The 14,705-nt window shown below is 62.7% G+C and overlaps 2 protein-coding genes across 7 annotated transcripts in view; one reads left to right on the top strand and one right to left on the bottom strand.

Annotated features, from left to right (window-relative positions):
- The window catches only part of MAD1L1 (mitotic arrest deficient 1 like 1), a 68,839-nt gene extending 66,649 nt beyond the window's left edge, over nt 1-2,190 (top strand). For all 4 annotated transcript variants that reach the window (XM_060173179.1, XM_060173177.1, XM_060173178.1 and 1 more), the window contains one exon: nt 1,889-2,190. In XM_060173179.1, coding sequence (XP_060029162.1) covers nt 1,889-1,961 — 73 coding nt within the window. In that variant the 3' untranslated portion in view covers nt 1,962-2,190. The remainder of the gene's footprint in view (nt 1-1,888) is intronic.
- Nucleotides 2,191-10,940: 8,750 nt separating this feature from the next.
- The window catches only part of ELFN1 (extracellular leucine rich repeat and fibronectin type III domain containing 1), a 29,972-nt gene continuing 26,207 nt past the window's right edge, over nt 10,941-14,705 (bottom strand). For all 3 annotated transcript variants that reach the window (XM_060173175.1, XM_016189067.2, XM_060173176.1), the window contains 2 exons: nt 13,873-14,282; nt 10,941-13,488 (listed from right to left, as the gene is read on the bottom strand). In XM_060173175.1, coding sequence (XP_060029158.1) covers nt 11,536-13,488; nt 13,873-14,199 — 2,280 coding nt within the window. In that variant the 5' untranslated portion in view covers nt 14,200-14,282 and the 3' untranslated portion in view covers nt 10,941-11,535. The remainder of the gene's footprint in view (nt 13,489-13,872; nt 14,283-14,705) is intronic.

Raw genomic sequence — 14,705 nt, 5'->3', positions numbered from 1 at the left:
CAAGGAGGTCTGGGGCCATGTCCTGTCCTGGCACTGCACTATAGTGTCTCTGGGGCACAGGGTCGGCTGGCAGCCAGGTCTAGGAGTCCCCTGGTGGCCCCAGCCTGTGCTGTGACCAGGCACCCCAGGAGACACAAGCCCCCCCCCACCTCCCCCAGGACAGAAGTGGCCATCTGTTCAGAACTCATTTCCTGAATTAAATGGGGGGGGGGGGGGCTGTCCCTGGATGGAGGCAGTGATTGGAATTCCATCCCCACGGACTTCAAGGGCTGGGACTGTGCGGGCACAATAGGCAGCCTTATCAGCAGGCCCCGGCATGCGAGGAGGGGAGGCAGGCGGAGGAGCCCATTGTGTGGGTGAGGGCAAGAGGCCTGAGCCTGCACCCCCACGGCTCCCCGCGTGTCCCCAGGCCAAGCCTGTTCTAGCTTGCTGTGGAGTGGGGGGCCCAGCCTCCGCCTGGCCACTTGAGGGTCTCCCTTCATTCCAGGGCGCTCAGCAGAAAGTGGCCTAGCATCTGGCCCTTCACCCTGGTGCCTGGTGAGCCGCCACCACCAACGGAAGGGGGCACTCAGAAGGGAGCTGGGGTCACAGGGGGTTCTGCCCTACAGAGAGGGGGATCCAGGATTCCACTGCCCAGGGGTCTTTGCTTTTAATTTTATTTATTTATTTTGCCTCCAGGTTTATTACTGGGGCTCAGTGCCTACACTATGAATACACTGCCCCATGGCCATTTTTTAAAAACTTTATTATTACTGTTATTATTTTGATAGTACAGAGAGAAATTAAGGAGGGGAAGATGGGATGAAAGAAAGACAGACACCTGCAGACATGCTTCACTGCTTGTGAAGCGACCCCCCCCTGCAGGAGGGGAGCCAGAGGCTCAAACTGGTATCTCGAACCGGGATCGTTGCATGGATCGTTGCACTTCTCACTATGTGCACTTAACCCGGTGTGCCACTGCCCGGCCCTGCCCAGGGGTCTTCTTTGAGGCTGAGGCCCTGGCCTGTTGCCCCCAGGCCAGGAGGAGACAGATGGCAGCCCAGCCGCTGAGTCGTTTGTTATTGAAAGTGTGGTGCTGGGTTTAAACCGACAGCCTCCACTTAGACTGATTGACAGGTTGCCTGGGGACTGGGTGGCACTGGAGCAGAGCAGAAGGCGCCGGGTGATGGAGGCCCTGCTGCTACACTCTGATAACATGCCCCACAGCCGGCAGGGGAAAGGTGCCCACAGCGGGCTGCTCAGAATTCAGGGTCCTCCCATCCTGGGACCAGTGGACACCCTGAGCCCCTCATGGAAGCCCAGCCCAGAGCAGCTTGGGATTTGGGGTTTGGAGAGGAAGTCCAACTCCCTTAAGCTCAGTTAGGGCCCCCCACCCACCCCACAGGGACTGGGGGCCCCTGGAGGACCCCACTTTAAGTTAGAGGTGGCAGCAGGGGAGTGAACAGGGCTCAGATACCAGCCCTCTGGGCTGGAGAGGGTGCTGAGTGCAGCTGTCCCCCACCTACCCCCCAGCTCCAGGAGCACCAGCCCTGACATTTAGGGGAGTCAGTCAGCAGAAGGCAGGAATGAAAGGACTTTCTCAGGAAAAGGTCACAGTGGTTGCTGATTCCTGTTTAAAATGGTCTATGCTGAACTACAAGGCAAAACGCCTCAGCAAGGCCGATGGCTGGCAGGGCAGCTCACACCACGGGCACCCAGTGGGCTCCCTGCCCTCTGGAACAGGGGCTGCCCAGTGTCCAGTGCCGACTGTAGGAGGGTGTCTCCAGACAACTCTGTAGAAATGGACCCCAGAACACACCCCCCCGCCTTCTGCAGCACCCAGCCTGCTCACCGTCCCAGCCATGGAGCCAGGCCACGAGCCGGCACCGACCCCGCTGTGTCCCCCCAGGCTGCCGGACCCTCGGGCGCCAAGATGCAGCTACTGGAGACGGAGTTCTCGCGGACACTGCCTGAGCTGGTAGAGCTGCACCTGCAGCAGCAGGACAGCATCCCCGCCTTCCTCAGCGCCCTCACGCTCGACCTCTTCAGCCGCCAGACCCTGGCCTAGCCGGGACCCCGCAGCTTCGCCCTGCCCTGGACAGCCACACGGGGGGGGGGGGACAGTGCTGTGTGGCCAGTCAGTCCCTCGCCTGCAGGCCGCTTGGACTGGGGGGCCAAGCCCCTGCCATGAAATAAAGTCTCACAGCCACCCTCCCGCCTGCTCTGCATGCGTCCCCACGGGGCCACCCTGCTCTCCATGTGAGCCTCTGCAGCCTGGTGGCCTCTGTGGATAACCCTTGGCACCACAAACAGGGTCACTCTGAGCCCCTGCTACACCTCAGAGCAGAAGTCAAGGGACTGGTCCCACTGGGTTCATTGGCCACAGGGACATCACAGAGGCTGGGAGGTAGGGGTGTCCTGGACAGGAGCCAGCACCAAAGCCCTGGGCCCCAGAGGTGGGGTTAGCCCGGTAGGAGGCCTACCCCAAGTGTGGGCGAGGCCAGAGCCAGGCCACTGCAGAAGGGCAAGGTGGGGCAGGGCCTTGACCCTGACTGGGGATGGCCTCACACCAGGGCCTCTGGCAGCCTGGACTAGCGGGCAGCCTGGGACTGAAGGCAGGGGAAGACCAGCCCCTGGTGCCCTCACCCCACCCGCCTGGCTCTTAAGCCTCTAATGACTCACTTTAGGATTAGCACTGCCCTGGTGAGCGTAACTGGGGCTCTGACAGGATCCGTGCAGGGAACCCCCCCACACCCTGCCCGCAACCACTTTGGCCCCTCTCCCTGGACATCCGGGCCAATCAGCGAGATGCAGCGGCAGAGCTCCAGACTTGTGGCCAGAGGCCTGGCCACCAGGCTCCTGCAGGAAGAACCAGGTCTGCACAGCCCCCACCACAACCTGAGATCTGGTGTGTGCACCCTGGGAGTCCTAAGGCCTCGGCACAGCCCTTGTCCCCACCTGCCACCTGCAGTCACCCCCCACTCTACCTCGGGGAGCTTCCCAGCTGACCAGCCCTATGCCTCCCCACCCCCCCCCAACCCATGAGGGTGAGAAAGGGCCCCAGACCCACCATGCCCAGCCCTCCTGGTGGGGCTTGGAGACCCCATGCCTGCTGGGGCCAGGCTGGCTGGACTGCCCCCTATGGTCCAGGGTCCTCCCCCACAGCTGCTCCAGACCCCACCCCCTGTGCAGGCACCAAGACAGACAGCCGCCCCATCTTGGTGTCCACCTCCAGCCTCACGCTGTGGCATGCATATGCCAGCATAGAACACTGGGAGCAACCCCCAGAGAGCAGGAGGCCTTGGGGGGCTGGGGCGTCCTCTGCTGCCCCTGACTGGTGATCCCCAAGGGGGAGGGGGAGTGCCGAGCCTGAGCCTGAGCCTGACCCCGGAGCCTTGGGACATAGCGGCCTTTGAGATGGACCCTGGAGCCTTCAAGAGCAACCCAGGCCCTGGGGTGGGGTGGGGTGACTAACTCACCCAGCTTGTTGGCCACAAGGTCGAAGGTTCTTCCAAAGATGGGGGTGGTTCTCCCTAAGCTCTATCAGGCTCACACATGTTCCCAACAACAAGGAAGTGAGAAAGAAAGGAATTTTAAACTATTCAGGAAAACTGAGGACTTTCACATTAGGCCAAAGGGGAGAGAGAGACAGAGAGTGAGCGAGAAGCCTTTACTCCCACCGAAACAGAGCCAGCCGTGCCCACAGGTGAAGCGTGTGGCACCCACACCAAGCCTTCACTTGGCCACACCTGTCACCACCCCTTCTCGGGGCAATAAGCTCTTCCCCTCAGTGGTGCAGCAGTGTCTGTTCCCCCAGGTACTTCCTGTCACTTCTGCCTTCAACATTGCCCCTCTAGGAATATGGACCCAGAATTTCTGTGCAGAATGGGGACTCATGCTTCCTGCTGAGATGTGGGCTGTGACCTGCTGGATCCACACTTCCAGGCAGACCCACCTTGTCCTAGTCTACTAGCAGGGTGGGCCTCCAGGGAGATGAGGTTTCTGGACACTTCACCATGTGGTCATCTGTGCAGGGAGGCCAGAAGGATGGGGTGGTGGCAGCATCTGGACTTGGCGGCTGAAAGGCAGTAATGTATACAGATGTTTAATCCATGGAGGGCCACAGAGAATCAGAGACCAGGGGGTGGGGGGAGGACAGAATGCCTATTTGGGTGTGAACAGCCTTAGAGACCAGACTCCAACACTCTTTGACTGAGCTGTTGACATGAAGGACTGAGAAACAGCTTCGAGGGGGACACTGACCAGAGTGTGGGGCTTGAGAACTGGATTAAGGCAGGGAGGGGCCTCAGGACACGGTGGCCTGTGTGATGGGCCCACATCCACAGGAGCCTTTAGAGGAGCTCAGAGTGCCAGCCCAGGAGGGATGACCCCACACCCATGAGGGCACCTCACAGAGCAGGCTCCAGGAAACGTGGGTTCAAGACCCAAGCCAGGCCTCTGTTGCAGAGCTGCCTCCCGGGGGCAGGTGTCCCCTCCTGACCCCGTCCCACATGGCTCCCACCCCAGCCCATCCCCGAGTGCCCTCCCAGTCCCCACAGGCCCCTTCCTAGCCTCAGCACCAGCCCACCCCCACCCGGCATCACTTCCCCATGTGGGAGCCTCAAGCAGCCATGGCGTCCAGGCCCATAGGATCCCAGATGGAGCCCGGGGGGTGGGTAGCCTCGCAAAGAAGGTGGGGAGGACAGTCACCCCACTCTCCCTTCCTGCTCAGCCGCCCTGCCCCTCGTGGAGACACCACTTCTCACAGCTCCTGTACCCCTTTGGCTGCAGCCTGGGGCCTGAGCTCTCGGGGACCCCCCCAGACACATGCACATAAGGGGGAGGCTGGTGGGGCTGAGGCAGGAGGACCACAAGCTCAGGGACCCCCAGGCAGCTACGGGGGCCTCAGGGTGCTGGGCGAGTCCCCATCCTGGCCCATCCGTGCCCCCAGGTGGGCTCTGCCGCCCCACCTATGATTAGTGCCATTACCCACCACCCCTCTTTCCTTTTTTTTTTATTTTTTTTTCTCCAAACGTGAAATGGAAATGAAACACCAGGTTTACAGTCTGTTAACAGGATTCACTAATCAAACCCCAACACCAAGTCCTTGGAAATTCGAATTAAAAAAGGTCTGCATTTGCATATTCATGTTTTTAATAGGGTTCTGCAACTGATGACAGAACTAATTAAATCTCCCTGCTTTGGCATCTCACCTCCCCCAGCTGTCCCCAGGCCCGGGGGGGGGGGGGCGGGGGGACAGGGTCCAAGGGGCACCGAGGGAGGAAGGGGGGCCGTCCCCCAGGTGTCCAGGGCCACCTGGCTTGGGGCTGCCCGTGAGGTTCCAGGCTCTGTGCTGTTCCCATCATGGTCCTCGGCTGCAAACCCATGTCCCTCTTGGGTAGAGGCTCAGGGCTAAGGGAAGGGGGCCATAGGGAATGGGGACTCGGGGCTCAGGCAAGGGGCTTAGGGGGCCATCTGGGGCTGTGGGGAATGGGGGCTCAGGGAGGGGAGCCATGGGGAGCAGGGTCACAGGTACAGCCAGAAGTCCCAGCTGCTAGAGGGGCAGCCTCTCCAACTCCTGCCCACCCCCAGCGCACCAGGACCTGCACCACCTGCCTGTGCTGCTCATGCCACACACACCGTGTGCCCCTGCCTGGGCCAGTCCCAGGGCTGATGCCACCCACGGCAGGTGAGTTCATCCTCCTTTGTCAACCACGAGGGGATGCCGTGAGCCCCGGCCTGGTGCTCTGAGACCGCAAGGGGTGAGCCTCCTGCCCCCGGGAGGTGGGGGTGCCCCAGATGTGCTGCCCTGGCTGGTGAGAGCAGGGTGCTGACCCACCACCATGTGAGTGGTCGCTCCCTCCTGAGGCTCTATGGCAGGAGGATCATCTCTGCACATGGCTTCTCGAGGCAGCAGACCCCCAGTGGTCCAGCCCAGAATGGAGGGTCTCCAAAGGCCAGGGGAGACGTCTCCGGCATATGCCCATGCCTGACACCCTACTTCCGGCCAGTCATGTCCAATTCTGGTCTGCTGTGCTCCCCATCCAGCTCTTCCCCCCACCCCCACGTCATAGACAAAGCCTCTGTTGGCCCACAGGCCCCTTCTGGGGGCAGACATTGCCAAGGGACAAGACTCAGTGCCAAGACTGGCCTCCTCTCAGCCCCTTCCCCAGGCACCAACTAGGCCATCTCCAGGGGGCCCTCGTCAGCGGGGGGGGGGGCAGGGGGACCAGCCTCAGGAGGGACGGGGGCAAGGTCCCAAGGGTGGCAGGGGGACAGGCCAGGGGGCATCCAAGGAGAACCAGTGTCCCAGTCCACCACACAGGCCACCACCGTATCTGTGGGCAGAGCATCAGCTCCTCGAGCTCCCGCCTGGGGCTCCTGGAGGGAGACCATCATGTGACCCTGGAGCCACCAGGAGGGGTCTGACCAGATGCCGGGTCTGATGATCAACCCCCCACCCCACGCTGCCTCTGTGCCCTTTGCCTCAACCCCACAGGCAGCTGGGGCATTCTGGGCCCCCACCTCCATCTGGGGAGTGCATTTATTTGACAGAAAACGGGGTCTCACGGGAAGGCTCTTGGGGTTCAGCTCCCCGTCCCTGCCCACCCAGGGCCACCCGTGTCCACATCCGTCCTGTCAGTGTGTCCTCAGGCCACCATTCCCCGCCCCCAGTGGGCTCAGCTCCCTCCCAGCTGCGTCGCCCACATGCAGCCCGAACTTCCTGCCCCACCCTGGGGTGGGCCCAGGTGTGTGGGCCTTACAGGTGTCTCTGCTCTCACAGCCCCTCCCCTAAGGAGAAGCCTGCCCCTGTCTCTCTCTCTCTCTCTCTCTCAACCAGGGATGGACTCACTGGCTTTTCCGCTCCTACTCGCGGCTCAGGGTCTCCTGCCAATGGGTCCCCAGGCCCAGCTCTCCGGTGAGTCCAGGTCCTCACTTTGGGGGGGGTGGAGGCAATGTCCCCAAGGCTTCATTTGTCAGGTCTGCTCCCCACTGGGACCGGACACTGTCCTGTCATCCAGGCCCCTCATAGTGGATGTTCCCTCGTCTCTGTAGGCCCCTGGATGGCCCTGGTTGTGCCCTTGTCCTTAGGTGATGTTCTCACAGGCCAGAGTTCCCTCAGCTCTGGTGCATGGTGGGGCTGGGGACTGAACCTGGGACCTCAGGGTCTCAGGCCTGCATGTTCTGACGCTGAGCCACTCCCTGGGCCTAGGGTGTCCCTGTGTGCTGTCCTGGGGGCTCGGTTGCCTGCCCCCATCTGGGCCACCCCTCCCCACTGGGCACTGTGCTGGCTGCGTGAATGGGGTCTTCTTGCTCCCCGTTCCGCCCCGTCTCTCAGAACCTGTTGGGCCTCATGTGGACAGCACACAGTTGTGAATGCTTCTGGGAATGCCCCAAAGGGCATCCACGTTCCTGCCTGTTACGTAACGGCCTGGGTGCTGACTCTAAGTCTGTCCCCTGGGTGCTGAGTCTGTTTCCAGCTCAGCATCCAGGCCCCCTCCACCCCCCGTTGCCCGTGGCAGCTGAAGTCTCCGTGGGGACCAGCTGGGGATGGGGTGCTGGCCAGCCCCCCTGCTGCCAGGCTCCAGGCCTGCTCACCCCCACTCGGGGCCAGGCCGCCCTCCCAGCCTACAGGCCCCTGTCAGGGGCTTTTCCACTCTCTCTTTCTTGTTCGTTTTACTGCAATAGTGGCAGTGCTGCTACTGTGAATCCTGGCGGCCACTTTTCCTTCCTATTTCATTGGATGGGACAGAGAGAGACTGGGGGTGGGGGTGAGGCCTGCAGCCCTACCTCACTGTCCATGAAGCTTCCCCCCTGCAGGTGGGGACCAGGGGCTTGAACCTGGGTCCTTGCACATGGTGATGTGTGTGCTTAACCAGGTGAGCCACCACCTGGCCCCTTGGGGTTTTTTTGTTGTTTTTTTTTGCCTCCAGGTTTATTGCTGGGTCTCGGTGCCAGCATTATGAATAAACTGTTCCTGCAGGCTTTTTTTTTTCATTTTTGTTGCCTTCTTATTTTTATTGCTGGGTTTGTTGTTGGATAGGACAGAGAGAATTAGAGAGAGGAGGGGAAGACAGAGGGGGAGAGAAAGACAGATACCTGCAGACCTGCTTCACCGCCTGTGAAGCGACTCCACTGCAGGTGGGGAGCCAGGGGCTCAAACTGGGATCCTTACGCTGGTCCTTGTGCTTTGTGCCTTGTGCACTTAACTCGCTGTGCTGCCTACCTCCACCCCCTTGGGTTGGTATTTGGACGCTGTGCTGTCAAGTATGTAGTGAAATTCCCTGTTCTCGTGAGGTCTTTGATTTGGGGGGGGCTTTCTGAGTTAAACTGTTTAACCCAGTCCTGGAACTTCCCGGTAGTTCAGAACTTGCCAGAAGGTCACTGGAGTCCAAAATGAGGTAATAAATGAAACAAAGATAAGAAGGGTGTTTAAGGATGGTGGCTTCCAGAGTCGTCCCAGAGAAGATGCGTCCTCAAGCCAGGCTGGGCATCCGGGGACCAGCAGAGGGCAGGGTGGAGCCACATAGCCCTGGCCTGGCGGTGACCTGCCAGCCATGGTGTCGCCCTGCCCTCCCCCGGAACAGCTGACCAGAACCAGGTCTCTCTGCTGACCGCGGCGGGAGGGGCAGACGGCTGATGGGGCAGATCTGGTGTCTGGGGGTGGGGGCCATACCCCAAATAGGGGCTGTGGGGAGCCGCCATGAACCAGATGTCAGAGTCCTGGGGGAGGCCCAGCTCTGCTCCAGGCTGGGGGCTGCCAGGGCTCGCCAGGTGATGAGGGTGCATGCCACAACACCCAAGGGTCCTGGGGGACACAGAGATCACGCCCAAGGGCCTAGGTTCGAGTACTATGGTGGTGGGAGCTTAATGGCGGTGGCGTCTCTGTCTTAGGCCCTTGGCCTCTAAGGAAATCAAATAACCAGAGCTGAGCAGGGAGTCGGACGGTAGTGCAGCAGGTTAAGCGCAAGTGGCATAAAGCACAAGGACCCGCATAAGCATTTCAGTTTGAGCCCCGGGCTCTCCACCTGCAGGGGAGTCGCTTCCCAGGCCGTGAAGCAGGTCTGCAGGTGTCTTTCTCTCCCCCTCTCTGTCTTCCCCTCCTCTCTCCATTTCTCTCTGTCCTATCCAATATCAACTACAACAATAAAATAAGGGCAACAAAAGGGAATAAATCAAAAATAAATAAATAAAACAATTGGGGCTGGGTGGTAGCGCACCTGTTACAGTGCACAAGGACCTGGGTTTGAGCCCCCGGTACCCACCTGCAGGGGGGAAGCTTCATGAGTGGTGAAGCAGGGCTGCAGGTGGCTCTCTGTCTCTATCACCCCCCCCCCCCCCGCTCTCTGAATTTCTGGCTTTCTCTATCCAATAAATAAATTTAACAAAAAAATTAAAAAAACAAAATAAAACAATTAAATGTATTTTTAAAATAAAGGCAGGGGACTTTGGGAAGCAGCTAGGTGGAGAGAGGGGGTCAGGAGGGAGGGGCCACAGACCTGTGCTGACCGTGGGCGGGGGTCCATCCGCCTCGCCAAGCCTCTGAGGTGCCAGAAAGGCTGTTGGGCTGTGGTGCTTGCCGTGACCCCCTCCCATCCTGCCTTGGGAGCCCCTAGCTGCCCCCCAGCCCTCATCTCCACACTGTCTTCCCAGCTTCCTGCCACCTGCCAGGATGACATCCAGCCCCTGGAGTGGCCCTCATGCGGCACCTATACCTGGGGTGACTCAGCTCCTGCCTACTGGCGTGACTGAACCCCAAGGTGAGCTTAGGCTCCATGGTGCCCTGGGAGGGGACAGACAGTACAGGACAGATGAGGACATGACAGTGGATGGGCAGGTGGATGGTGGATGGATGGATGGACAGATGGACATTGCGTAGCTTGTGGGTGGTGGTGGATGAGAGTTGTGGTCAGTGCATCCTGGTCCTGGTGTCTGAGCTCAGTGCCCCCCTTGCATACCCCCTTTGGGCCGGGGGGTGGGTGCTCTCCCTGTGTAGGGCCCACCCACAGGGTGGCTGTGGGGAGACCAGCAAGACTGCCCTGCTCTCCTGCATCCCCCGGGTGCAGCTCAGGGTCCCAGCCCCCATGCCCATGGGTGACTCAGCTGCTGGTGCCTGTGGCCTGGTGCCCACCTGTGACCTGACCAGGGAGCTGCAGGTGGGCCCTCACCCACAGAGACCTCCCACCCCCACCACAGCCCCTGATCCATGATGAATGCCTCCTCCAGGCAGTCTTCCGCTTTACACAGTGGAAGTCCCTGCCAGGCTCTGCACCACCAAGCTGGCCATTGGGCCCCTCCCTGCCCGTGGCCTGAACTCTGGGGGCTTCTCTCATCAGAGCTTGGCAGGGCCCTGGCATGGGCTGTTGGGCAGTGTCCACCAGAGGACGCCTCCCTGCACCTCCTGCCGGCCGTGGGCCATCAGCCAGCCCAGTGCTGTCCTGCAGGCGTGGCTGCCAGCCCACTGTCCCCTCACCCCTGGCATCCCCAGCCTATTGGCCCAGCTGATACTCTGCCCCACCAGCACTTCCCCATCTACTGCCATTTCTGTCTGTCCATCCCTGGGTGGTGGTGGCCATGCCCCCTGATGCTGTGATGGACAGCTAGGGCATGAAAGGCTGTCTCCTGGCCCAGCCTGTCCTTGTCCCTGTGATGTGAGGCCACCCCACCCCTACTGGGTCTCATTTTCCAGGCAACACCCCGTCTCGGGGAGCCCACCCCTGGGAGAGGGTAGGCAGGGCTCCCAGGCAGCCACCCCACACTGCCCCTCCCCAGCCACTGGGCACTGCCTCCAGGCTGGAGGTTGCAGGGTCCTGAGAGCTTCTGCCCACAAACCGCCCTAGCTCGGTGGCACAGGAGCTGTGGGTACACCTGAGGGTGCTGGCACCCCACCATCGCTCCCCCGTGACCCTCCCACCCATCACCCCCTCCACCCAGAGCTCCCAGAGAAGGTCCAGGCTGTGGTGTTTCCTGGCAGTTTCTTTAGTAGACACGGTCTTTCTCGTCTCGGCTTACAGCAAACAATGCAAATATAGACTTTTCTGTACAGCAGAACCGCTTCCAGGGGCAGGGCCCCGCCACCCTTCCAGCGCAGTCCCAGGGCCCAGTGTCCTGTGGGCAGGTGGCCGGGCCTGACACCCCATGTCCATGAGAGAACTGGACCTATATTATTATTTTTCTTAAAAAGGAGGAACATAGAGAAAAAGAGAGAGGAGGCAGAGAGCCAGGAAGAGAGAAACCCTACCCCACCCCCAGCCCTAAGACACAGTTTTCCGAAGTCCCTTGTGTATGTGTGTGTTCACCCGCTCAGTCTTGGGTGCAGGTGGGGGGTACTCTGTTGTGGCAGTCGGCTCCCCACCCACCGTCCCTAGGGCCCAGCCCTGGGACAGACTGTACATGTGTGTGTGTCCGTATGTGCTGTCCACGTCCGTGTGTAACGTCTGTGTGTGAGCGTGTCCATTATCATGCCAGTGTGAGCGCGTGTATGTGCTGCCTCTGCGTGTGTGAGTGTGTCTGCCTGTGTGTCATGTGTGAGTGTGAGCTGAGCGTGAGGGGCGCTCAGGCCTTGTGCTGTGCAGACACACCCTTCCAGTAGTCCAGGATGTCATGCAGGTCCTCATCCTTGGCAAACTGGACCTTCCTGCGCAGGGCATGCCCAGCCGCCACGCAGTCGTCCTCGTCCCCGTCCCTGGCCCGCCGGCGGCCCAGGCGCAACCGCTCCCAGATGCCCAGGGAGGCACGGGCCGGGCCCTCAGACACGTAGCTGGCCGCGCGGTACTGGGGGGACAGTGGCGAGTAGGCAGGGTCCCGCAGCCGCGGCCGGGTCAGGGGCTCCAGGATGGAGGCCTTGCGGCCCCCCGGCCCCTCAGGGGGCAGCAGGGGCGGCTGGGCATGTGGGCCGGGGTACGAGTGCCGGTGCTCAGCGTAGGCCCGGGCCTTGTCAGGCTCGCGCAGCAGGGCGGCAGACGCGGCGAGGAGGGGCGGGGGCGGCGAACCCCGCTCCACATACTGGGGCTCGGCGGGAGCCCGCAGGGAGCCAGGGGCCAGCCCGCGCGTGGGCTGCCCACGGGCGAATGTGTCCGGGAAGGCGGCCAGGAAGCTGTGAGTGCCGGCCAGCGGCTCAGGCCCTGGGGCAGCCTTGGCACCTGGGAAGGCGGCAGCCTCAGCCTTGAGTGCGTCAATGCAGTTGTTGATGATCTGGTTGACCTTATCCACCTCCTTGGCAATGGTGCAGATCTCGGCAGCCGAGGCCTGGCCGTCGGGGCCCGGCACCCCCTCCCGGCGCTCAGCCTCAGCAGTGCGCACTTCCATGTAGCCGGCCTTGGCCTTGGTTGCTTCAGCCGGCTCTGCCTCAGCCGGCGGGAAGGGCACACGGGCCAGCGCCTCAGGGCCCAGCAGCGCACCGGGGGCCAAGCCAGCCGCCTCGGCCTCCGCCCCGTACTGCAGCTCGATGATGGTCTTGGCCAGACCACCAGCAGAGGCTGCGGCCGCCTGTGCATGCTTCTCCCCCCGGCGCCGGCGCCGGCGCAGGCAGCAGTGCAGGGCACCCAGAGCCAGCAGCAACCCGAACAGGCAGCCCAGGACGGCCACCACCGACTGGGTGGCACCCGCAGGCCCGGGCGCGGGGGCGGGTGCCGCGGGCGGGCGCGGCAGGCCCAGTGTCAGGCAGGTGTGGTTGTGGTGCAAGCCGGCGCTGGTGGACACCACACAGTAGGTGTAGTTGGTACGGGCCTGCAGGCCGGCCAGCCGGATCTCCTCCTGTGCCTTGGTCAGCCGCGACACCGTGGCCGGCCGGCTGTCCTGGAAGCGGGCCAGCGTGTACATGCGCGTGAAGGGGCTGGGCAGCTGCACCCACAGTGTGGCCGAGCTGGCTGTCAGCTGCTTGACCATCAGCAGCGGCCGGCTCTCAGCCGGCAGGGCCCGCGTGGGCGGTGGGGTGGGCGGCGTGGTGCCATCTCCCGAGAAGCAGCTGTCGTCGTCGGCGCAGGGTGCCCAGCTGGGCTCCGCGGGTGGGGCAGGCGGGGGCGCCGGCGAGCGGCCTGGTGGGGGGCGGGGCTCGGGGGGCACGGGGGACTCACCGCCATCGGTGCAGACAGACAGCAGCTTGGCCAGGATGCTGCGGGGCGGCCCCGAGTGACCACGGCCCAGCAGGAAGTAGCCAGCGTAGGGTGGTGGGGACTCGCACTGCACACGCTCCGAGGCAGCATGGGTGGCGTTGGCGAAGTGAGCCAGCCAGCGCAGGAAGCCCAGCAGCTCGCAGGAGCAGAAGAAGGGGTTGCTGTACAGCTCGCACACTGACAGCCGTGCCAGGCCCGCGAAGGTGGCACCATGCAGCCGCTGGATGCGGTTCAGGGATAGGTCCACATTGACCAGGCTGGGGCAGTCCCGGAAGGCGCCCGGTGTCACCAGCTCGATGAGGTTGGCCTGAAGATACAGGTACTCCAGCCTGGCCAGCCCCCGCAGCACACCCTCGGTCAGGTTCCGCAGCCGGTTGTAACCCAGCTGGAGCACCTGGAAGGGGGAATGGCTCAGCGGGGGGGGGGGGGGGGGGGGGGGTGTACCGGAGGGTGTCCTGGCTCCCACCTCCAGGGAGCTGGGGCCAGGGCCCAAGAGGGACCAGAGTGGCCACACCAAGGAAGGGACTCGGCTCATCCCAGTGCCTCCCCGCAACGAGGAGACACCCACCAAGGAGTCCCAGCACCCACCTGTGGCCAGCCCCACCACTGTCCCCCGAGGGGACCCACCCAGGCACCCCACTGCCCCAAGGGGACTCAGCTCAGCACACGAGGCCCCTGCACGGGGGCAGCACAGACCCACAGCCCCCTGCCCACAGGGACCCCCAGCGGTGGCCCAGTGTCCCCGAAGGGGGATGGCAGCCGACGGCCCGAGGCTGACCTGCAGGTTGAACTGGCCCGAGAAGGCGCCATCCTCCACGTAGCCGATCTCGTTCTTGGTGAGGTTGAGGTACGTGAGGTTGGCAAAGCGGCTGAGCGCGGCGGAGGGCAGGGCACGGATGCGGTTCTCATTCAGCCGCAGGTCCACCACGGTGTTGTTGATGTGCTGAGGCACCGCCTCGTAGGGCGGCTGGTTCTGGCTGCAGATGGCCAGCCACACGAAGCCCTTGTCGCCCTCAATGAGCCAGCAGTCGGCGCGCGCCGGCCCGCCCGCGTGGGCCAGCAGGGCCGCCAGCGCCCACAGCGCCCCCCAGCGCCTCGAGGCCATGGGGACGCCCGGGGGGGTGCCCGCCTGTCACTGCCCGCCACAGCCGGCCCCCACAGTCCCCGGCCCCATGGACTCAGTGGGTCCTGTGGGAGAGAGGGTGTGTCAGCGGGGTGCCTGGGGGATAGTGTCCTCCATCCCCACGGCGGCTGGTGGCCCCATGTCCCAGGGTTCAGATGACCAACCGCGGGAAAATGGAGGCCGCCCGTGTGGATGCCCCCCCCCCCGGAGGATCTGGGAGACCCTGGGAAACCCCCACTCAGAACACACCCCCACCCCCCCCAGGCTGGGTGAGGCCTTGGCGAGGAGACCCATGGGTGTGCCACTGGGGGGCAGGGCTCCTCTCTGCCACCAGGCCTGGCACCCTGGGGTGGAGCTGTCTCGGCTCCAGTGGGTGCAGGCAGGCCCCCAATATGCTTACCGGCTGCAATGTTAATTACCTTAATCTCTTGCTCAAAATAACCCAAAGTCAAGTTAAGGAGGATTACAGGCCCCAAGGGCCCTTATCA

The sequence above is a fragment of the Erinaceus europaeus genome, chromosome 15, assembly GCF_950295315.1.
Source record: "Erinaceus europaeus chromosome 15, mEriEur2.1, whole genome shotgun sequence".
In the NCBI taxonomy this organism is placed as follows: domain Eukaryota; kingdom Metazoa; phylum Chordata; class Mammalia; order Eulipotyphla; family Erinaceidae; genus Erinaceus; species Erinaceus europaeus.
The sequence above is the reverse complement of the archived record's forward strand: the minus strand, read 5'-3'. Positions and strand labels throughout refer to the sequence as shown.